Source organism: Mauremys reevesii, linkage group 25, assembly GCF_016161935.1.
Source record: "Mauremys reevesii isolate NIE-2019 linkage group 25, ASM1616193v1, whole genome shotgun sequence".
NCBI classification, from domain to species: Eukaryota; Metazoa; Chordata; order Testudines; family Geoemydidae; genus Mauremys; species Mauremys reevesii.
This window is the reverse complement of record NC_052647.1, coordinates 2,956,829-2,979,603: the sequence shown is the minus strand read 5'-3', so window position 1 is coordinate 2,979,603 and position 22,775 is coordinate 2,956,829. Positions and strand designations below refer to the sequence as shown.

Below are 22,775 nucleotides of genomic sequence, written 5' to 3'. Positions count from 1 at the left end.
TTTTAACTTTGCAAGTTTCCGTAGCTAGTGGGGAATGTAGCTTCTCAAAGTTAAAATTGATAAAAACATATCTGAGTTCAACAATGGTGCAAGAGAGACTCGTTGGACTTGCCACAACGTCAATAGAGCATGAAATAGCTGGAAAACTGGATCTAAAAGAACTAGTGACTGAATTTTCAAAACTTAAAGCAAGAAAAGTCATGTTTTAAGAGCACAGAGTGTTTTTTATTTGGAGTGTTTTGTAAATACAGGTTAAAGTTCATTGAAGAATTTTCTTATTTCTTTCTATATTGGATGTGGTGGAAATGGCAGTTAAAGCAGTATAGCGTAAAGGATGATTTTGGATTTGTAATAATAAAAATTATAATTAACATTTTTAATGCATTTTATTTGAAATCGGACTGAAATAGCATCTAGCTGTCCTGCACAAATCTATTCTGAAAATTTTGTGTCTCTACTTTATCTGATCTCAGAAACATTGGTTGGACAGACGGATGGACAAACCGAATAATTAAGCCTGTTTAAACAAAAAACAAACAAACAAACAAACAAACAAGCTTAAAAACATTAAAAGGAAAAAAGGGGCAAAATGTTTCCTCGTTTACCAGAAACCTCAGCCTAGATCTGCCCTTGGGGTTTGGGGTGCCGATTGCATGGTTCGCCTAGGGCGCCAGTTGCTGGCAGCTAGTCTAGGGCCACCCCTGGGTCTGGAGCACAGGGATGAATCCAGAGAACCAGGCTGCTTTGGGCGCTGGCTACTCCAGAGCCAGCTGCTTCTCCTGTGCCATCAGCAGAGACACTGGCCATCCCTACTAGCAAAGGAAGGGGCCTGGGAGAAGGGGCAGCAGGCCTGCCCAAGAGGGGTCTGTGCTTAGGGTCCTGGCCTAGGAGCCATGTGCCCTGGGTTCTAGCCTAGCCTCTGCCCCATGCTCCTGCTGGGCTGTCAGACAACTCAGCCCCTTTGTGGGCTGATAGTTCTGGCCCTAACCTCTCTGAGCCTCCAGTGTGCAATGCAACTCCAGCTAGGGCTGGGAAAGGAGAGCCTCCAGCGGCAGGGGTGACTGGAGCTAGGGCAGAGGGGTGTTGCTGTGCTAGGGAGAGGGGAGGCCAGGCCTCCCCTGCTGAGGTCTCATTCTAGCCCTGGGCACTTTAAGCAGGAGGCTGGTCTGTGGTTCTGGGGCTGGGCCAGGCCACCTGAGTTCATTCTGCCACAGACTCTGCGCAGCCTTAGGCGAGTCCCTTCCCCTCTCTATACAATGGGGATAAGGAACCTTCCTCCCTCCTAACCCCAGGGGTGTCTGTGATATGCCCAGATACCCTGGTGGGGGGCCCAGCCCTGGGGACAGGGGAGCTCTGTGCAGCAGCTGATGCAAAAGCAAAAGTGAGCTGCTTTACTGGGCTGGGGCAGCAACAGCCAGCTCCCCCCTGCTCAGGGCCAGCTTCCCCTTTCCCACCCACTCCCGTGGGGGGAGGCTGGGGCCCTAGCAATTCGGACAGCGAGCAAGTGGGGCAGCCCAGGTGGTCTCCTGCCTCCCCCCCCCCCCCGCCACTTGGGAGGAAGCAGGCACAGCGTTACCTCTCTGCCCAGTCAGTAGCTGTAAGCTGGGCTGCTCCGCTCTACTGACCCAGTCAGCCCCAGAGGCATCCACAAACCCATTTACCAGATCCCTGGCCATCAGCAATCCCAGCTGGGCACTGCCGCCTCTCTGCAAGCAGGGGCAGCCTGAGGCGGGGAGGGGGGAGGAAGCACAGCCCCACATAGGCACGTTCAGGGCAGCCCTAACTCACACAGTAAACACAGATCCTGGACTAGTCCTGGGAGGCTTCCCGACGTGCAGATCCCTTGTCCAAGGCCGGCCACACCTGCCGGCTGGTGAACGGCCCACACCATGGAGGTTTCTGTCCCAAATGTCATTTATTAAATGCACTCAAAGCATCAGGACCATAATGCAGCACTTTCTATCCAGGGGCCATCACCCTCCGCAAATGGATTTATAGTCAAGGCGCTAAGGGGCCCATCCCTGGCAGAGAGGCACTGGCATCTAGGCACTCTGAGCTCCAGCCATATGTACGGTCAACAGCACAGGGAGTCACTAAGGGGAACAGTAAGTGTGGGGAATCCACAGCAGAAAAGAGCTGCTTGCCCCCAGCCATCCTTTCTAGCGAGGTCAGCGCTAAGCTCCCACCACCACCCCGGCACCAGTGCAGTGAAACCCGGCTCCAGGCACTGAGCAGGGGCTCCCACCTGCCAGGAACAACAGAGCTAAAGACCACTGTGACCAGAGTCCCAAGGGAGCCTGCACAGAGCTCACTCAATTAGGGTGAGCTACAAAGAATGGGGCAGACAATCCCCAAAGTCGGTGGATATTCCAATACTTAGATTTACCAAGCCAGCACAAAACAGCTTCTATAATACCTCACTGGTTACCCAGAAACTAACAGCACGGTGCCCTTAAAGCAACCCAGCCTCAGGCCTCCACCCAGACACCAAAGTCAAATATGAAGAGTATTACTAAAATCTTATTCATCATATAAGAAAGTTCTTCCAGATCTTACCCAAATACACACTTACAGCCAATTCTTCTAAACTACACTAAACTTTATTAAAAGAAGAGAGAGAGAGAGAATTGGTTAAAAGATCAGCATAAAAGTTCAGACATGAGTACAGTTCTTGAGATTAAATTCATAGTAGAGATGGTGAGCTTTGTAGCTGCAAAGAGTTCTTTCAGAATTAGTCCATGGGTTATAGTCCAATGCCCATAGTCAGGGCGATTCCAGATTAAAACTGTATTGCCACCCTTACTGTTGCGCTGTCTTCAGAGCTGGGTGGCTGGAGAGAGGCAGCTGTTGGCTGGGCACCCAGCTCTTAAGGCAGCGCCTCACCTGCAGCAGCGCAGAAGTAAGGGTAGCAATACCATACCATGCCACCATTACTTCTGTGCTGCTGCCTTCAGAGCTGGGCAGCTGGAGAGTGGCAGCTGCTGACTGAGGTCCCAGCTCTGCAGGGAGCAGCACAGAAGTAAGGGTGGCAATACCATACCATACCATCCTTCTGTGCTACTGCCAACGGCAGCTCTGCCTTCAGAGCTGGGCTCCCAGCCAGCAGCTGCTGCTCTCCAGCTGCACAAGACCAATTTGTGCAGGGGCGTGGGGGCACTTGGCCCAGTGGAGGGTCCAGGGCTGGTTTGCCAGGATCAGGTCCCTGCCCTGCCACACCCAAGCCAGTAAATGGGGCCCAGGCATGGCACCAGACCCGCTCAGTCACTCTCCCGCAGGAAGCTCCAGATCAGCTGATTGACCTTGTCGGGCTGGTCCTCGCTGACGAAGTGGCTGGCCTCAGGGATGTGCTCCACGCGGCAGCGCTTGCGCGCATATTGCTCCAGGAGGGGGATCATCCCAGCCTCCAGGTACACGTCCTTCTCCCCCCAGATCACCAGCATGGGCACCAGCATGTCCTTGCACTGCATAGGGCTCCTGCTGCAGGGAGGGGGAGAGAGAAAGAAGTGACCACTTGCCCAGGGCACTGGGCACAGTGCCCCCTCACAGCCCAGGGATGGTGGGCAAAGACAGGAGGATAAGCGGAATAGGGGGGAGGATGTTCAGGTTACCTTAGTGCCGATGGGGGGTGGCACAGCCTCTGGGGCAGCTGCCTGACTGCACCTTCCTTCCCAGAACTCCATAGTTAGAACTGCTACCCCAGCGAGAACCCAGGGGTCTTGTTCTTGCCACTCACAGGCCTGGTAGCACCTGACTAAGGCCTGGTCTACACTACAGTTAGGTAGATGTAAGCTGCCTTACATCAACCTAACTATATCAGTGTCCACACTACTACTCCTGAGGGCATCCTGCGCCAAAAAAATAATTCTGCAAGTTTTATCTGTCAGTAAATAAATGTAGAGACTCCAGCATGGCAGTGGGGAGCACAGGCCGATGGCTGTACAAAGGTGGGAGATCACTCTACAGCCTCCCCACCCCCACGAACACGGACTCAGTGGTGAGGCTGCACCCAGTCCTGACACAGCACAAGGCCTGGGCCTACTCCAGAAACACAGTGGGGCCCTGGACCTCTGCACCAGGCAAGCTCAACCAGGGAGGATCAAAGTGTGGGAGTTTTGGATTCTGTGTGGGACAATCTGGATGTAGGCAGCTCAGTGTGGGGTCTAAGTATGAGGGGATCTGAAGCACAGAGGCTCATTGGGGGTGTGTGTTCCAGGTGCAGGGACTCTGTAGGGGCTTCCAGGTGAAGGGGGTTGGGGCTCAGCACAGGGGTCTGGATGCTGGGAGAGTGGGGGTCTGGATGTGGGAGCTCATAGAATATCAGGGTTGGAAGGGACCTCTGGAGATCACCTAGTCCAACCCCCTGCTCAAAGGAGGACACGTCTCCAGACAGATTTTTACTCCAGTTCCCGAAATGGTCCCCTCAAGGATTAAACTCACAACCCTGGGTTTAGCAGGCCAATGCTCAAACCACTGAGCTATCCCTCCCCTTCAGGGTGGTACAGGGGATGGGACTCATCAGGATGGGGGGTTGAGAGTAGAGAGCTCAGTGGGGAGTGGTTGGAGGCAGGGAGTCTGGGTGCAGGGGGGCTCCAGATGCAGGGATTGAAGTTCAGTGGGGTGGGGTTTGGGTATGGAGGTTCTGGGTGTACGGGCTAAGGCTTGGCAGGGGTGTCTGGGTATGGGAGGTCCATATGCACAGGGATTGAGTGGATGGTAGAGCACTGGAGGACGCTGAGCTTCCTGCATCTGGGGGAGGTTTCTGGGAGTGGGTCTGACATAGCCCCAGCCACTCCATGCAGGGGAAGAGGAAGTCCAGTCCTCTCCTGCCTCCAGGCCAGCCAGGACTAGCAGTTAATCCCAGCTCAGGGTAGGAGCCACTGGCCCCGGGGTGCCCCCAGCCCTATGGTGATTTACCTCTCCACTGGCTGCTCTGGATGCCTGAAATGATGTACCTGCGCAGCTAGGGAGTGGTGCATGAGTGCTCTTGGAGCTTCCCTCTGCTTCCCTGCCGGAAAATCTGCAGGGAATATGAATTCTGCGCACATGCAGTGGCACAGAATTCTCCCAGGAGTAACACTGAAGCCTTGCTCCTGCTGATGTAAGTGCACTAGTACTCTGACAGAACTACTCCACCTCCACAAGAGGCTTAGGGCTTATGTCGGTGTAGATAGGGTGACACAGCGTCCGTGTCATTCAACATCAGCTGTTGGATGTCATTCTTGTCAATTTCACGGCTCCCTCTTAGAGCCTAGCTCATAGTTCAGGCTGTCACCCTGGGGTGGGGGTAGAGCTCCAGCTAGCACCCGGCTGCCGTCGGACTCTCAGTTCCTGGCTCCCTGTCAGGAGCCTCGCAGCCGCCCAGGCTCCGGGTGCAGAGTTCCCCGTGGGGAGCACATCAGGGCTCCCAGCAGTGGGTATCGGGGAGCTGAGAGCCCAGGGAAGGGTTGGGGGCAGCCCCGCACAGAGCTGAGAGCCCAGGCTCTCAGCCCCCTGCACTGCCCCACTTAAGTCAGTGGACTCGTGCTGGTAAGGAGGGTAGTGTAGATACAAATCTGCAGTGGCTGTAAGTCGACCTAACATAGGTCAACCTAAGTTTGTAGTGTCAACATGCCCATAGTTACCCCTGGCAGCACCAGACTCTGCCAGGGGCCCACAACACCACAGATTTGGTGCTGGGAGCAGAGAGGGGCAGCAGCTCCCAGTGTGCACAGATCCCCCAGCCCTTGGCTCTGGGCAGTGTCAGGGGAAGCACAGGATGGAATGGGATCCTACAGCCCTATGCAGGACCCAGCATATCCCTTCCTGCCTCGGGGCTGCCACCCACTAGCCCCTCCACTCATTTCCTGCAGGGCTGCTCGGGCAGCCAGTGGGGCTGCAGCAGCCACTTCCTCCTCCTGGCTCCTCCCAGCCCACACGTGTGCCCCCACCCGTCCCATCTCCCCAGCATTGGAAGGGCACCTCACTGGGTTCCGTGTGCTGCACAGGGGTGAGCCCCATGGAGGGGCAGGGGCCCTACCTGAATATGTTCCAGTAGTAATTGAGGGGTGGTGTCAGTGCTCCGGGCTTGGAGAAGCCGAATATGTAGGCCTCCAGCTCCTGTGCTGTCAGGCGCCGCTCGGGGTTCTGGATTCCTCCCTTCCTGCCTGCCAAAGTGTCCTTCAACACCTGCCTCAGGACAGACATTGCCGGGGTCAGGGACAGCTCAGATCTGGGGCCTAGTAAGCCTCGGGGAGGGCTCCCAGCAGACAAACCATCATGTTCCATCCAGAGCCAGGCAGCTTAATCGCTCTGCAGGGATGGCTCGGATCTGGAGCCTGGTGAGCCAAAAGGGTGGGGGCCTGGCTCCTGGCCAACAGTGTGTCATGCCCCAAATCTTAGCCCCCTACAGAGCCGGTGAGCCTGTCCCCCACCGAAGGGATGGGGAGCCCTCATGAAATGCAAAGCAGAGTTCCACCTAGTGTCAAGAGCCTGGCATATGGGGGCTCCCCCCCCTAGACATGACCCTGCCCAGATACTGAGACAGGTGGGGTGCTCCCCAAAATTGGCCCCCATTCTTCCTAGTCTGCAGGCTTAGGCTGAAGTCAGCAGCCGCCACAGAGGAAACTGACCTATTCCGTCTCCTCTATCCCAGAGTGGGCCCCTCGCATGCTCATGCTGCTTCTCCTAGAACAGTGCTGCTCAATCTTTTTCATACCAGGGACAAGCTTGCTGCCTTCCAAGTGTGTCAGGGAGAACTCAGGGACTGGTCGTTGAGAAGCACTGCCCTAGAACCCCCACGTGGCTTTGATCAAGCAAGTACCATCTCCCTGGTGGGGGCCCAAAAAGTGCATGTAGAGAGGGCCGAGTCCTGCCCATCCCCATGATAGAGTCACTCAAGCATCCCATATCCGAGGGGAGAATCCCAGAATAACGAGGGACCCTAAAATACATCTCCTCGGTGAGTCCTGGAGGATGTAGAGAGAGGTGGTCACACTGCTGAGCTCCTGCCTGCAGATCAGGCATGGACAGGACATACACAGATGGGGAGGAAGAGACATGGGGTGTGTGGCTGATCCAGGTTGGTGATGCCCATCTAGCCCAGGATCCCACCTCTGACAGGTCTAGTGCCAGCTGCTAGAGAGGAAGGGGTAAGAACTCACCGCCAGTCCCCACAAGGTCTCCTCCCAGGCTCTGATTGTCAGAGACGCACTAAAGCAGGACTGTCCATCTCCTGGCCAACATAGTGTTTTGCCTTTGGTTTGGGTCATAACCTAACAACTCTGGCTCTCCTCCTTACCCAGAGGAACATCCAGTTCCTGTTTGACCCTCACTAAGTTCAGGCCTCAATGACTTCCCGAAGCAGTGAATTCCACCAGCTAATTATTTTCTTTCATGGGTTTGACTTTCCTACCTTTCTCCTGAAGTCTGGCTCTAGGCATGACCCTTCTAGGATGGGGCCACAGGCTGTGGGGCCCAGAACAAAGCACCTTGCTCCAAAGGGCCAGGGTCCTTTAGTATAAAGCTCAGCTCCCTCCGAATCAGAGTTTACTGGATTGCTATTTAGCGGCTCCTGCAGTAGTTCCAGTAATTACTGCCCCAAAGGCAGTTGGTAGCTTTTATCCCAGCCCCGCTCCACCCCTGCACCACAGCCTGTGGCCCCATCCTAGAAGGGTCATGCCCATTGTTCCCCCCTTCACCTCAGGGCTGTTGGGATATTATCAGCTGCCAAATTAATTGATACTCATGCCCCCTGCCCCGCTCGCTGGGATCCCCCCATCCCATGCTGTCTAGCTGCATTACCGGTTCCTAGCTTCTCCCCCATTTAATGTGGGGCTGGCTAGTTCCCCCTTCCCAACCCTGCTGTAGGAGCAACCTTTATCCAGCATGAATTCCATGGTGTCGCTCCTGCCCCCCCTTCTAGCTACTCCCAGCCCCTTCCCATTAATCTGTCCTCCACACCTGCTAATTAACCAGCAGTTTATTACTGCAGCCATTAGGAATGGGATGATCCCTAATTAGAATGGGTGTTTCCCATTTACAAAGCAGCCACTGTCCCTCTGACTCACAGGGCCGAGGTTAATACACACACAAAATGGTAGATTAGATTTCCACCCACCACTGACATGCAGCCACTGCTGGGGTGGAACACAGCCACTGGGACAGGAGGAGGAGAGGGAGCTCAATTGGTGCATCCAAAAGAAAGTGGGGGGCGTGGACAGAACTGAATTCCCTAGGTGGGTGTAATCGCAGAATTCAGCCAGGCCAGCACCCTTGCAAAAAGCACCTGAGATCTTTAACAAGTGCCAGTGGGGTTACGGCCTCTGTTTTACCCCACCCACCCCCAACGAAAGGCAAGGGACTGCCGGACACAGTGCCAGTCACCACTCAGTAGGCAGGTTTTCTCCCCCTGCACTGTGCTGGCCCCAATGGTGCTGGGGCCTCACCTCAGGAGTCAGTGCCAATCCCAATACCCCAGCAGGGCTGTATGGGGCGCTGAAGGAGCTGCACACCAGAGCTGTAAATGTCTGCACTCATTAACGATCGCCTGGCAGCTTTCCTGAGTCAGGGTTAAACTCCCACTGCGGCCATTCCACCCTGCCTCCCTGACCTCCAGCCCTAACATGCTGCTTAGTTACCAGGTGCCACATCCCTCCCCAGAGGTGGCTGCACCCAGGGCTCTGGGGGAGAGCCAAGGGGCAGTTCTATAAATGGACACATTTGGAATCCTAATTAAGCTGAGCCACAGGTGCCAGGACCCTTCCCACCCCCCTCTTCCCCAGCTCCCCCAGCCAATCAGCCCCACTCCCTGCTCCCACCTCACCCATCCCCCCACTCCCTGCTCTCACCTGGAAGTCACCCAAAGACAAGAGCAGCTCAGGCAGCCTCTGCAGCTGGAACATGAATATGTAGCTGGAGCGCAGCAGCTGGCAGGGGTGGCAGGCTATGTACTCTGCAGCGGGTGGGCAGAAAGGCAGACACAGACATGCTGAGGCTGGAGGGCCTCCTACGCCAGTGCCCCCAGAACACCCAGGCCTCCCACCAGAGGCAGGAGCCAAAGTCACATAGCATGTGCCAGTGATGTCATTTCAGACCTCACTTGGGCTGGGCTGGTGCTCAGAGAGCCTGCAGCCCCTGTGGGGAGTGGGGGCAGGTTGGGAGCCCCAGTCACAATGCAGAGACCCCAAGAGCCCTCGCCTCCCCACCCCAAGGAGTGCCACTGTCACCTGGTCGGAACTTCCGTGCTGCTGCAAGAACCAGCCTCCTCCACCCTGGACCTGCCACAGACCCTTGGGGGGGGGGGAGCCCAGCACCCCTGCAGGTCAGAGCCTCACCTTTACGAATGGACGAGTGGATGGCATTCATGATAATGAGCTTCTCCACCATGTCAGGGTGATTCATGGCGAACTCCCACACAATGGCGCCACCCCAGTCATGCCCCACCAAGATACACTTGGTAAAGCCTGGAAGTAGAGACAGCCAGGCAGACCAACCGTCAGGGCAGAGCAATGCTGAACAGAGCTGGACTTCCACAGTCAGGGCACACCCCCCACACACTGTCTCTCCCACTCCACCCGCCTCCCCCTCTACCTTTCCCTGCCAAGGGTATGTCCACTTCTCCCACAGAGTTGCCCTACCCCCTGCACCCCCCTCCTGCCACAGAGATGCCCCCCTCCATTGTCTCCCTGCTCCCCAACTGGGGCAATGGCCAGAGGCTGGGACAGCCCAGACAGACCAAGCAAGCAAGCAGGTGGGATGGGACGCTGAGTGTCTGTCTCTGCTGTAGACACACCTGCTCATTGATCCAATTCTCACCCCAGAAATGGAACTCCTGCCTTGGCAGAGCACAGCCACGCTGCCACACGGCAGCCAAGCTCTGCCCACTTGCTGCTATGTGGTGTCCAACCAGGGAGATGCTAAGGTTTGGGGTCAGGGGCATATCCCAGGCTTCACAGCGCCCCACCCAACCTCGGTGGTGCTCTGGGGTCGCCGTTGTGGGGGCTGGAGAACCCCTCTTCCCCTTCTGTGGGAATAGCTCAGGCTGGGCACTCCCACAACTCATCCAAAGGGGAGAGCCATCTGTGACAGTGCAAAGGGGGGCACAGCAGGGTCTCAAGGAAAGGCCCCTCTGCGCCTGGGAACAGCTTGAGCAGGGAGGTTCCTCTCCTCCAGCAGAGGGGCCAGCTCCCTCACAGCTCCTACCCTCCCCAGCTGAAGTGCAGAGTGGGAGGCCTCCATTCACACATGTCCAGCAGCCACTCCTCACCCTTCTGGTCCTTGGTGCCCAGCACTTGGATGACACCATGCACGTCCTCCAGCAGGGCCTCCATCTGGTAATGCTGCTTCCTGCACGGGGCGTCTGAACCCTCATAGCCCCGCAGGTCCAGCGCCACCACCCGGAACTGCCTCTTGAACTCCTGCAGCTGGTAGCGCCAGGCAAACCTGCCAATGCACACAACCCTGAGCTCAAACCGTGCCTAGGGGATACCCTGCCCAGCTGGGGGGTGGGGGGAGAGTCCCTGCCAGCTAAACCTCGAGGCCATTCCCTGCTCCCATCCCCTCCGCAGCTGCCTGGCCAGGGCGCTGCCCAGGGCCAGGCCTGAGTGTGGGAGCCTGAGCTGTGCTAGCCAGCGCCCCCAGCACAGCTCACCCAGCATTGCGCGACACACCTCTGCACAGAGGAAGGGGTGTTGCAGGAGGAACATGCAGCTACTCGGTGGCACCATCCTCCAGGGCTCCACTCTGAGGAGAGAATTCAGGGTTCCTGAGCAGGCCATGCCCTGGGGACGTGGCCCTCCTTCCAGGCCAGCCTTTGAACCCGTGTCCAGTGGTGTGTTCTGCCCCTTCACCTGTCCTGCCTCCATCACGTTGTCAGCTCCTCGGGGCAGGGACTGCCTGCTGCTTCGTCTGTGCAGCACCAGCACAATGGGGCCCTGACCCACATGACTAACACCCCCTCATCCCAACTCCTCACAGGCCATGGGATGCAGGTGCCCCTCTCACCCAACAGTAACCGGAGAGACCTACCAGTTCTGGGGGAATCCGTGCAGACACAGCATGAGCTGCGCCTCCTCCTGGCCAGCTGTGACATAGTGCAAACGCAGCCCTGGGCTCTGCAAGGACGGGGAGGGGGGAGAAGGAAATGTTCATGCCTAGTCACCCAGGGGTCAGCTGCACCATGGCAGGAGCTGGGTGGCACCTCCAGTGCCTCCGCTGAACAATGGGGCTGCTGGGCTTAGCAGCTGGTGTCCCCCTGGTTCAGGAGCGGGCAAACGTTTTGGCCTGAGGGCCACATCGGGTTTCCAAAATTGTATGGAGGGCTGGTTAGGAGAGGCTGTGCCACCCTAAACAGCCAGGCCTGGCCTGCCCTCCTGCCCCATCTACCCCTCCCTGTCCCCTGACCACCCCCGGATCCTCCCACCCCTGACTGCCCCCCCCAGGACCCCTGCCCCATCCAACCACCCCTTCTCCCTGACTGCCCCTGGAACCCCTGCTCCTGACTGCCCGCTGTCGCCCCATTCAACCCCCCCTCCTTCCTGACTGCCCCCCCAGGACCCCTGCCCCCATTCAACCCCCCTTTTCCCCACCCTCTGACCGCCCTGCCCACCACCCCGAACTCCCCTGCCCTCTATCCAACCCCCCCTGCTCCCTGCCTCCCTTACTACTCTGCCTGGAGCACCGGTGGCTGGCAGTGCTACAGCCACACTGCCCAGAGCACCAGGATAGGCAGCCACACTGCCCAGCTGGAGCCAGCCATGCCACCGCGCAGCACAGAGCACTGGGTCAGGCTGTAGCTCTGCAGCTGCGCTGCTGCCCAGAGCATTGCACCAGCGGCGCAGTGAGTGGAGTCTGCGGGGGAGGGGGAACAGCAGGGGAGGGGCCGGCGGCTAGCCTCCCCAGCGGGGAGCTCAGGGACCGGGCAGGATGGTCCCGCGGGCCGGATGTGGCCCACGGGCAGTAGTTCACCCACTTCTGCCCTGGTTTGCCTCATCCCAGACACTGGCCTTGTCTGATGCACGTGCCCCAGCTTCCCCTGTGCCACACCCAACATCAGCAAGGACCATGGGGGACAGCTGGGCAGGAGCCTGGCAGAGCCCCACTGGTACCAGCAGGCAAAGGGTTCACTGTTCCAACAGCCTGACAAACTCACTACACCGAGCACACCACTTAAAGGCATTTACCCAGCGATGACATCATGGGAGGTTTCCAATGGAAGGCGATGTCATCCCACTCCTCAGAATCATTGTGGGTGGGGGGTATGGCTGATATTGAAGGAGCTGTGTACATGAACTGAACACATGGTTTAATGCAGGGGTCTCAAACTCAAATGACCATGAGGGCCACATGAGGACTAGTACATTGGCCCGAGGGCCGCATTACAACACCTCCCTCCTCCCCGCCCTCAGCCCCGCCCCCACTCCACCCCTTCCATGAGGCCCCGGCTCTTCTCACCCCTGGCAGTTGGAGGCAGGTTTGAAAGCTCAAAGCCTCTGGTAATTGGCTGAGCCTTAATCAGTGGGCGGGGCATTCACTCAGGCCAGGGCTTTATAAAGCCGCGCACAAGCGACCAGGGAGCTTTGCTAACAGGGAGTTTCGCAAGGGAGTTTCGCAAGGGAGTGGGAGCCCCTCGCCGGCCGTAATCCCTTCCCTGTGGCCCCCCCCCTAAAATCCTAAAACCTATAAACCAAACTACATTCCAAAACTACTTTCCATAAACCACCCTTTCACTAACTAGGAGACAATGCAGGCAGAAGCCCAGCAGCAGAGTGGGGGCTATCCAGTTTATTGCACTGACTGTCGCATGTATGATTACCTGCCCTGTGGGCGGGTGGCGTATGTGTGCAGTCGGTGCAAGGAGCTCCTGGCCCTCAGAGACCATGTACGGACTTTGGAGGCCAGGGTGGCGGAACTGGAGGAGCTGAGAGAGGTATGTTGATGAGGCTTTCCGGGACACTGTAGAATTGTCCCACCTCCACTTAGACAGCTCCTGTGCTGTTGAGGAGGAAGAAGGGCCCAGGGAAGTAGAGCAGTCAATGGGAGCAGAGGGAAACCTTCCCGTAGTTGGGACCCTCCTTCCAGATGGTGCTGGGGTTGCCTCTCGCACTGAGGTTGCCTCTCTGGGGGAGGGAACTCCAGTTTCTAGGAAAAGGCAGGTGTTAGTAATGGGAGATTCGATTATTAGAAATGTAGATAGCTGGGTCTGTGATGACCAGGAGAACCGTATGGTGACTTGCCTGCCTGGTGCGAAGGTTGCGGATCTCTCGAGGCATCTAGATAGACTTATGTGTAGTGCTGGGGAGGAGCCGGTGGTCGTGGTACATGTAGGTACCAATGACATAGGGAAGGGTAGGAGAGATGTCCTGGAAGCCAAATTTAGGCTGCTAGGGAAGAGACTGAAATCCAGGACCTCTATGGTGGCATTTTCAGAAATGCTCCCGGTTCCACGTGCAGGGCCAGGTAGGCAAGCAGAGCTTCAGAGTCTCAATGCGTGGATGAGACGATGGTGTAGAGAGGAGGGGTTCACGTTCATTAGGAACTGGGGAAACTTCTGGGATGGGAGGAGCCTATACAGGAGAGATGGGCTCCACCTAAACCAAAGTGGAACCAGACTGCTGGCACTAAACATTAAAAAGGTTGTAGAGCAGTTTTTAAACTAGGAGATGGGGGAAAGCCGACTGCTGCAGAGGAGCGTGTGGATCGGACACAGACTTCTCTTAGGGGAGAGTCTTATATTATCCTTCTCATTCCTCTGCTCCTGACCAGGTTATAGTCAGGAGCAGAGGAATGAGAAGTATAACGTAAGGGCCGGATCAGATGATAAACAGTCACATAAAAAAGAATCTGGCACATCAGAAAAAGGCAGGCTAATAAACAGGGACAAGTTTTAAAGTGCTTGTACACAAATGCCAGAAGTCTAAATAATAAGATGGGTGAACTAGAGTGCCTTGTGATAAAGGATGATATAGATATAATAGGCATCACAGAAACCTGGTGGACTGAGAGCAATCAATGGGACACAATCATTCCGGGGTACAAAATATATCGGAAGGACAGAACAGGCCGTGCAGGGGGAGGAGTGGCACTATATGTTAAAGAAAGTGTAGATTCAAATGAAGTAAAAATCTTAAGCGAATCCACAGGTTCCATAGAGTCTCTATGGATAGAAATTTCATGCTCTAGTAAAAATATAACAGTAGGGATCTATTATCGACCACCTGACCAGGACAGTAATAGTGATGATGAAATGCTAAGGGAAATTAGAGAGGCTATCAAAATTAAGAACCCAATAATAGTGGGGGATTTCAATTATCCCCATATTGACTGGGAACATTTCACTTCAGGACGAAATGCAGAGATATAATTTCTCGATACTTTAAATGACTGCTTCATGGAGCAGCTGGTACGGGAACCCACAAGGGGAGAGGCAACTCTAGATTTAATCCTGAGTGGAGCGCAGGAGCTGGTCCAAGAGGTAACTATAGCGGGACCGCTTGGAAATAGTGACCATAATACAATAGCATTCAACATCCCTGTGGTGGGAAGAACATCTCAACTGCCCAACACTGTGGCCTTTAATTTCAAAAGGGGAACTATACAAAAATGAGGGGGTTAGTTAGACAAAAGTTAAAAGGTACAGTGACTAAAGTGAAATCCCTGCAAGTTGTGTGGGCCCTTTTTAAAGACACCATAATAGAGGCCCAACTTCAATGTATACCCCAAATTAAGAAAAACAGTAAAAGAACTAAAAAAGAGCCACCGTGGCTTAACAACCATGTAAAAGAAGCAGTGAGAGATAAAAAGACTTCCTTTAAAAAGTGGAAGTCAAATCCTAGTGAGGCAAATAGAAAGGAGCACAAACACTGCCAACTTAAGTGCAAGAGTGTAATAAGAAAAGACAAAGAGGAGTTTGAAGAACGGCTAGCCAAAAACTCCAAAGGTAATAACAAAATGTTTTTTAAGTACATCAGAATCAGGAAGCCTGCTAAACAACCAGTGGGGCCCCTTGATGATCAAAATTCAAAAGGAGCGCTTAAAGACGATAAAGTCATTGCGGAGAAACTAAATGGATTCTTTGCTTCAGTCTTCACGGCTGAGGATGTTAGGGAGATTCCCAAACCTGAGCTGGCTTTTGTAGGTGACAAATCTGAGGAACTGTCACAGATTGAAGTGTCACTAGAGGAGGTTTTGGAATTAATTGATAAACTTAACATTAACAAGTCACCGGGACCAGATGGCATTCACCCAAGAGTTCTGAAAGAACTCAAATGTGAAGTTGCGGAACTATTAACTAAGGTTTGTAATCTGTCCTTTAAATCGGCTTTGGTACCCAATGACTGGAAGTTAGCTAATGTAACGCCAATATTTAAAAAGGGCTCTAGGGGTGATCCCGGCAATTACAGACCGGTAAGTCTAACGTCAGTACCGGGCAAATTAGTTGAAACAATAGTAAAGAATAAAATTGTCAGACACATAGAAAAACATAAACTCTTGAGCAATAGTCAACATGGTTTCTGTAAAGGGAAATCGTGTCTTACTAATCTATTAGAGTTCTTTGAAGGGTCAACAAACATGTGGACAAGGGGGATCCGTGGACATAGTGTACTTAGATTTCCAGAAAGCCTTTGACAAGGTCCTCACCAAAGGCTCTTACGTAAATTAAGCTGTCATGGGATAAAGGGAAGGACCTTTCATGGATTGAGAACTGGTTAAAAGACAGGGAACAAAGGGTAGGAATTAATGGTAAATTCTCAGAATGGAGAGGGATAACTAGTGGTGTTCCCAAGGGTCAGTCCTAGGACCAATCCTATTCAATTTATTCATAAATGATCTGGAGAAAGGGGTAAACAGTGAGGTGGCAAAGTTTGCAGATGATACTAAACTGCTCAAGATAGTTAAGACCAAAGCAGATTGTGAAGAACTTCAAAAAGATCTCACAAAACTAAGTGATTGGGCAACAAAATGGCAAATGAAATTTAATGTGGATAAATGTAAAGTAATGCACATTGGAAAAAATAACCCCAACTATACATACAACATGATGGGGGCTAATTTAGCTACAACGAGTCAGGAAAAAGATCTTGGAGTTATCGTGGATAGTTCTCTGAAGATGTCCACGCAGTGTGCAGAGGCGGTCAAAAAAGCAAACAGGATGTTAGGAATCATTAAAAAGGGGATAGAGAATAAGACTGAGAATATATTATTGCCCTTATATAAATCCATGGTACGCTCACATCTCGAATACTGTGTACAGATGTGGTCTCCTCCCCTCAAAAAAGATATTCTAGCACTAGAAAAGGTTCAGAAAAGAACAACTAAAATGATTAGGGGTTTAGAGAGGTTCCCATATGAGGAAAGATTAAAGAGGCTAGGACTCTTCAGTTTGGAAAAGAGAAGACTAAGGGGGGACATGATAGAGGTATATAAAATCATGAGTGATGTTGAGAAAGTGGATAAGGAAAAGTTATTTACTTATTCCCATAATACAAGAACTAGGGGTCACCAAATGAAATTAATAGGCAGCAGGTTTAAAACAAATAAAAGGAAGTTCTTCTTCACGCAGCGCACAGTCAACTTGTGGAACTCCTTACCTGAGGAGGTTGTGAAGGCTAGGACTATAACAATGTTTAAAAGGGGACTGGATAAATTCATGGTGGCTAAGTCCATAAATGGCTATTAGCCAGGATGGGTAAGAATGGTGTCCCTAGCCTCTGTTCGTCAGAGGATGGAGATGGATGGCAGGAGAGAGATCACTTGATCATTGCCTGTTAGATTCACTCCCTCAGGGGCACCTGGCATTGGCCACTGTCGGTAGACAGATACTGGGCTAGATGGACCTTTGGTCTGACCCAGTACGGCCATTTTTATGTTCTTATGTTATATGTTCTTATGTTCCCTACCCCATTCCAACCGCTTCCCCGAAATCCCCACCCCCAACTCTGCCCCCTCCCTGCCCCCAGGGGGTGCAGGAGGGATGAGGGGTGCAGCAGGGGGGGCAGGGCAGGGCATCAGGTGCAGGGTGTGGCAGGAGGCTCAGGGAAGGGGGTCGGGGTGCAGCAGGGGGCTCAGGGAAGGGGGTCAGGGTGCAGCAGGGGCTCGGGCTCTGGCCCGGCACACACTGGGTGTAGGGCAGGCTCCCTGCCTGCCCTGCCCCCGCGCTGCTCTGGGAAGGGCTGGAACGTGGGGGAGCAAAGGCACAGTGGCATGTGTTGCTGTTGCTTCAGACACCTCCCCCCCCCAGCAGCTCCCATTGGCCGGGAACAGGGAACTGCGGCCAATGGGAGCTGCTGGGGGTGACGCCTGAAGCAACATCAACACACATCCCTGTGCCTCTCTTCCCCCACGTTCTTTCCACTTCCCAGAGCAGCATGGGGGCAAGGCAGGCAGGGAGCCTGCCCTGCCCCCCGGTGCACGCCGGGCCAGAGCCGCTCTAGGTAAACGCTGGGGGGCTGTGAGGAGCTCGCAGGCTGCAGAAAATAACTTTGCGGGCCACGGGTTTGAGACCCCTGGTTTAATGTCTGTGTCCGAGGCAGAGAGGACAGGTTCTGGGTCAGACAACAGCTGTAGATTCACTGATCTCTCTGTCAGCCATGGAGCATAAGCATTGCGAGTCAACACCAGGGAAGCCCCATTTACACATGGAGTCAACAAGAAAGGAGCAAAGGGAGTGAACTCTGGGGATACACGCAGAGGCAAGGAGACACCCCATGTCCTGCACTCAGGAAGTAAAAGCACAGCATGTTTACATGCATGAAAACAAGCTCCCAGCCAGCCTTGTCTGGAACAACTGCCGCAGACCTTTCAGGGAGATGGACGGGTCCACGTGTCTGATGTGCTCTAAGTATCGTGTTATGTTTTTGTCTTGTGTCACCTTCCCATTTCCATCATCCTCACTCACTAGCTCTTAGCTCTCGCTCTTCGATACGACCTGTACGCCTGTTCTCACCTGAACTGGAACTCAGCCCTGTGGTGTTAGACACGACGCTGAACCATCCCAGCTGGTGTGTGCTGTCCCTTGGACAGCTGACCTGCCAAGTCTCCATGTTCAGTGGACAGGGGGCTAGGCACTACAGGGGAATGCTTCACAGGGGTGCCAAGACTGGGGTGCACCTATTATTAACCTGCAAGGCAAAGGAAGGGCTGTCTGGGGGCTAACAGACTGGAGGTGGCAGGGAGCTGACACCCACTTAAGCACAAAGACTTCCTCTGGCTGGAGGCCGGGGGTTCCAAGATGACTCATTCCTGGGCATCCCAAGAACCATCACAGGGGTAAGAGCTGCAGCCTGGAGACTGGTCTCTCCAGGCCATTGCCCCTCAAGACACTGAGCTGCAGGAGAATCAGTTCAGGGATTGACCCAGCTCCACGGTCCCTCCCACCCATCCCTCCCCCTCCCCCCAAACACACCCCACAGCACCTTAAGCTGCAGGTAGCGGTGCTCCCCATAGGAGGCATCGGTAAGGCACGGTGGTGGCGTCTCTCGCACCCTCCAGCGGAAGGCCCGACACGGCCCCTGGGTCAGCACCAACCACAGCACCCACAGGCAGTAGGCAGCCGCCGCCAGGTAGGAGGCACTACGCATGGCCAGCCAGTCTAAGAGCTTGGAGAGCTTCAGCAGCAGGCGGGTGGGGACCAGCAGCAGGTGGTAGAGGGAGAGCGCCATCTCCTTCAGGCCCAGGACTGCAGGGGGAACAGGCCAAGGAGGGAGGGGTCACACTGGGGAGCTAGCATCCCCTGGACCTCTCCTCACATCACCAGGGGGTGCTCACTAGCACTCAACACCCCACCGCCTGCTGTCACAGGGCCCATGAGCACCTGAAGTGGGGGGTCCTTAACGTACCCTGTGCTCTGGTCCCCCTGCCCACCCTTCTCTGCTCCCATCCCCTAGCCCAGCAGGGCCCCCAGGCCACCCCACTCCCATCCCTAGAGAGCCCCCAGGCTGCCCTGCCCCACCCCACTCCCCCCCATCCCACCCCTAGATGGCACCCACATGTCAGCCTTGAAAGCAAGGGATAATAGCAGGCCCCAGGCCAAGGGAGCATGTGGAACTGGACACTCCCTCAGTCCCTAGGGAAAGCCCTGTGGAATCTGATGGGGTCCTACAGAAATTCCTCCAGCTGCTCAGGGAATGCGGCAGGGGATGGCATCTTCTGAGCTGGGTGTTTGGGGCAGAGGGTTCTCACCTGAAATGGAAACACTGTCCTGGACGTCACTCCCGCAGCACCCACGGGTTCCCCCAGCCCCAAGGTGAAGGGGGACAGCACAGCAGGGAAAACGTAGTGCAGCCGGGGAGGCCAGCCCACACAGAATACCCACAAGGTACCTGATCTAACCCTCCCCCTCCCAACTTTGCTGAGATCTGCAGACACAGGCCCCAGCATCTCAGCCCCAACTGCAACAAGCTGGCCCAGCCCAAGACCAGGGAGCCAGCTCCTGCCAAGCCCCGAGGCCCCCAGTCCATTGTGCAGAGCAGCCCAGAGGCAGCAGTCTGCCCTGAGGCCCCTGTGAGTGCTAGGAGGTCTCTGCTAGAGCTGGAGAAGCTGGGTGAGTGGTGCCAGAGCCCTGCTGTGACATGGGATGGAGAAGAGCAGAGCTGGGACCTTCTGTGCCACTGGACAGCATGTCACACACATCTGCACAGCCGGCATGGACTGGCATAGCTCAGCCCTGCCTCACTCCCAGCCTGGAGTAGGAGGAACATCTGCGGTGACCCACAAAGGAGCAGCAACCACCAGGCCACTCCTGGCAGTGCCTGGACCAGGACCCAGCTTTATGCTCCCAGGTTTGGAAAGTTCAGTGAGAGTTTTAAACAGTGACAAAGAACTCACTACCTCAGCTAGAAGGGACCTTTCTCACCTAGTCCGATCCCCAGCAGAGCCCAGGCTGCAGACCCCACCCAGGGACTCCTGCATGGACCCAGAACTGCTGGCTGAGGGATGGGGCTCTTACACATCCCACCTCTGGGTGATGGCGAAATCAGCTCTTCCCCAGGGGAGTCGTCCCAATGCCAATACTCCTCCCTGGCAAATATCTGTGCCTCATTGCCAATCTGACACTATCTCAGTTCAGGTCCCAGCTGCTGGAATTCGTTCTGCCTTTGTTGTCTAGGTTAGCGAGCCCAGTCAGCTGCAAGCTGCCTCCCCGCCTGCGGAACCCACCAGGCTAAACTGGAACTGAATGTCTAGTGCAAGAAGTGAATGAGAGAGCATGTGTCTGTCTCCAACTCTCCCAGCGCTTCTGTATCCCACAATGAGCAGGAGCAAAGGGCACAAGCCCAGTGCCTTTCCCTGGGCTCCAAAGCAAAGCGCTCCGGCAGTGCACTGGCTCAGGAGGCACTGGCTTGGGGGGGGTTGTGTGACTCACTTGGACCCACTGCTGCACCCTGGTCCATCCAGTGTCCAGGAGCCCCAGCCTCGAACCCTGGCCTCTCAGATGGTGCAACAGGACAATAATGATCTGCCTACAAGGGAATTGTTTTTAAAAGCCAGGGGCCCACAGATTTGACCCCCAGACATGTTGTGTTCACCCTGCTGGCCACACAGCAGGAACCACACTCCCTCAGCACAGGATGGGGGGGGGAGGGGGGGAGGTGTCTCTATTGTAACTTTAGCGCCCTCGTAGCCAAGATGGAGTCTGCTCTGCAGGCAGCTCTGGCCAAGAGACAGCGCGCGCAGGAATGCAGCAGGAGAAATCCCTTCCACCCCAGGGGCACCTGTTCCAAACCCCCCAGAGTGAACACACCCACCCACAGGAAAAGTACAATGGACATAACAAAGGGAGGGCTGGGAGGAGAAAAGCAACAAGGAGAAATATAGGGGGAGCAGTAAAAACAGGGCTGCATTCAAAACAAGGCCCCACAGGCCCAGTGGTAGCACAGTCTGGAGGGGCAGACACTGAGCAATGTGTCTGCGCACACAGTTCAGGAGGCCTGAGCAAAGTTCCAGTCCGGTGGTGAGTCTTTGGTGCTCCTGGTCGTCTTCGGCGCCAGTGAACTCTCCCCAGCAAACCCCTCCGGTGCCCTCTTCTGCCGCTCTCTGCAAAGCCGCACAGAGCGACCACCTCCCCACTTAACTATCTAACAGCCTCCCTCCTTATTCCCAGTGCAGAGTCACAAGCCCCAGTACTCACAGCCCCAGGCAGCTCCAGGCAGCCGTGATACTGGGTCCAGCTCCGGCCTGTCCTCCTTGGGTGATGCCCCCCGGCACAGGGCTCCTCCTGGCTCCTGTCCTGGGCTGTCCCCGATCGGGCCTGTCCTCCTCAGGCCTCCGGCAGGTTCTCTCTGCTTCCTTCTCCAGGGCCAGCCATGCTGCCTCTCCTCTCTCTCCCTCCAGCTCCAGCCCTGCCCCCTGGAGTTTCCCTCCTTTTTCTAACTCTCCCCCTCCCCCTTGGGAAAAAGATTTAAAGGGGCCATGCTCTCTAGACCCCAAAGGGGTTACACTATCAACTGCCGACATCCACCCACCCACCCACCCAATGTCTGACCCCTGCCCTCTTCACTAGCCACCTCCTCCCCAGTTGCATTTGGTGCCTCTCTCTGGCTGCCCCCACTCTCCCCACACTTTTACTACTCGCTCTCCCACCCCAAAGGGCTCAGCCCCTCTGTCCAGGTTGTAACCAAGTCTTGGTGCTTTTCTCTACCACATCCTTCCCCTTTGATAAACCTCTGGGTCCCTCTCACCTGCCACAGCCTCCCTTCCCCTTGGCCACCCCCAAATCTCACCTCAGCTCTGCTCCAGTCCAATCTAACCCTGGCTGCAGACCAGCTTCTTCTGCGTCCAGCCTGCTTTCCAGGCTCTGCACAATTACAATCCAGCTCCAGGCCCCTCCCACTTCTACTATTCCTTGCCTCACACCCTTTAATCTCCTTCACCCATTCCTGATTTCATGGCACCTGCACTGAGTGCCGCACCACCGCACCACCCAGGCCACAGGGGTCCTGGCACGAGACTGCATAGTGTACAGCACTGGACTGCACCAGCTCCTCTGGGCAGGACTTGCCTCACTGTACAGCACCATCCATGCCCGCCTCGACCCCCAGCTCCTCCTCCATTGAGGGTGTGTGTGACCTCCCTCACATCTGCCCCCTCTGCCCATCATATCCAGGTCCAGGAGGAAGAGATCACACACAGTGTCACGTCCCAGGGCCATGTCTGTCCAGCCACGACCAGGAGTTGCATCAAGAGCTGAACCCATGAGCTCACCGACAACTGGGGATGGGCCCGTTCATCTGAAAGCCCACTCTGTGGCTGGCCCCACAGAGCACGATCCCCCCAGCTCAGGTCAGGGCTCAGGCCTGAGGCAGAGGCTCTACCCACAGTGAGACTCGGCCGGGGCAGCCACAATGATTCGTGGAATCCAGTTGGAGTCACAGGATGTAGAGCCAGAAGGGACCTCTTGGGGCATCAAGTCCAGGCCCTGCTAGGGCAGGCAACCCTATCACCTGGTCCCTTCTCTGCGAGATACCCCAGGGGGCAGGGCAGGGCAGGGCAGGGCAGGGGGACAGTCAGTCTGATCCAGCCATGAGGCTCCTGGGGACACAGTGCACTCTGTCCAGCAGGGTCACCCAGCTTGCTGCCTCCAGAGCCAAGGCCTGAATCAGGTGCAGCCCAGACATGGCTGTGGTGACACTAGCAGGACATGGGTGCAGCTGGGGGAGATGGCACTCCAACCAGGGAACACCTCTTCATGGGCTACACAGGCTTGTGGCTGGGGACAGCCTCCCCAGGCAGCTGGATCCCAGCTGCAGCCTTGAACTCCAGGTCACAGGCCACAGCGCCATCCCCCAGCGCCTTGTGAACCTGCC

General features: G+C 55.4%; 1 protein-coding gene across 1 annotated transcript; it reads right to left on the bottom strand.

Annotated features, from left to right (window-relative positions):
- Positions 1 to 3,062: 3,062 nt before the first annotated feature.
- On the bottom strand, positions 3,063 to 22,120 carry EPHX3 (epoxide hydrolase 3). Its single transcript, XM_039514680.1, has 8 exons — positions 22,048 to 22,120; positions 18,390 to 18,652; positions 11,005 to 11,090; positions 10,244 to 10,419; positions 9,312 to 9,440; positions 8,826 to 8,929; positions 6,017 to 6,165; positions 3,063 to 3,477 (listed from the first exon to the last, which is right to left on the bottom strand). The coding sequence occupies exons 1-8, from the start codon at positions 22,118 to 22,120 to the stop codon at positions 3,258 to 3,260; spliced, it is 1,200 nt and encodes a 399-aa protein (XP_039370614.1). The 3' UTR covers positions 3,063 to 3,257.
- Positions 22,121 to 22,775: the final 655 nt, after the last annotated feature.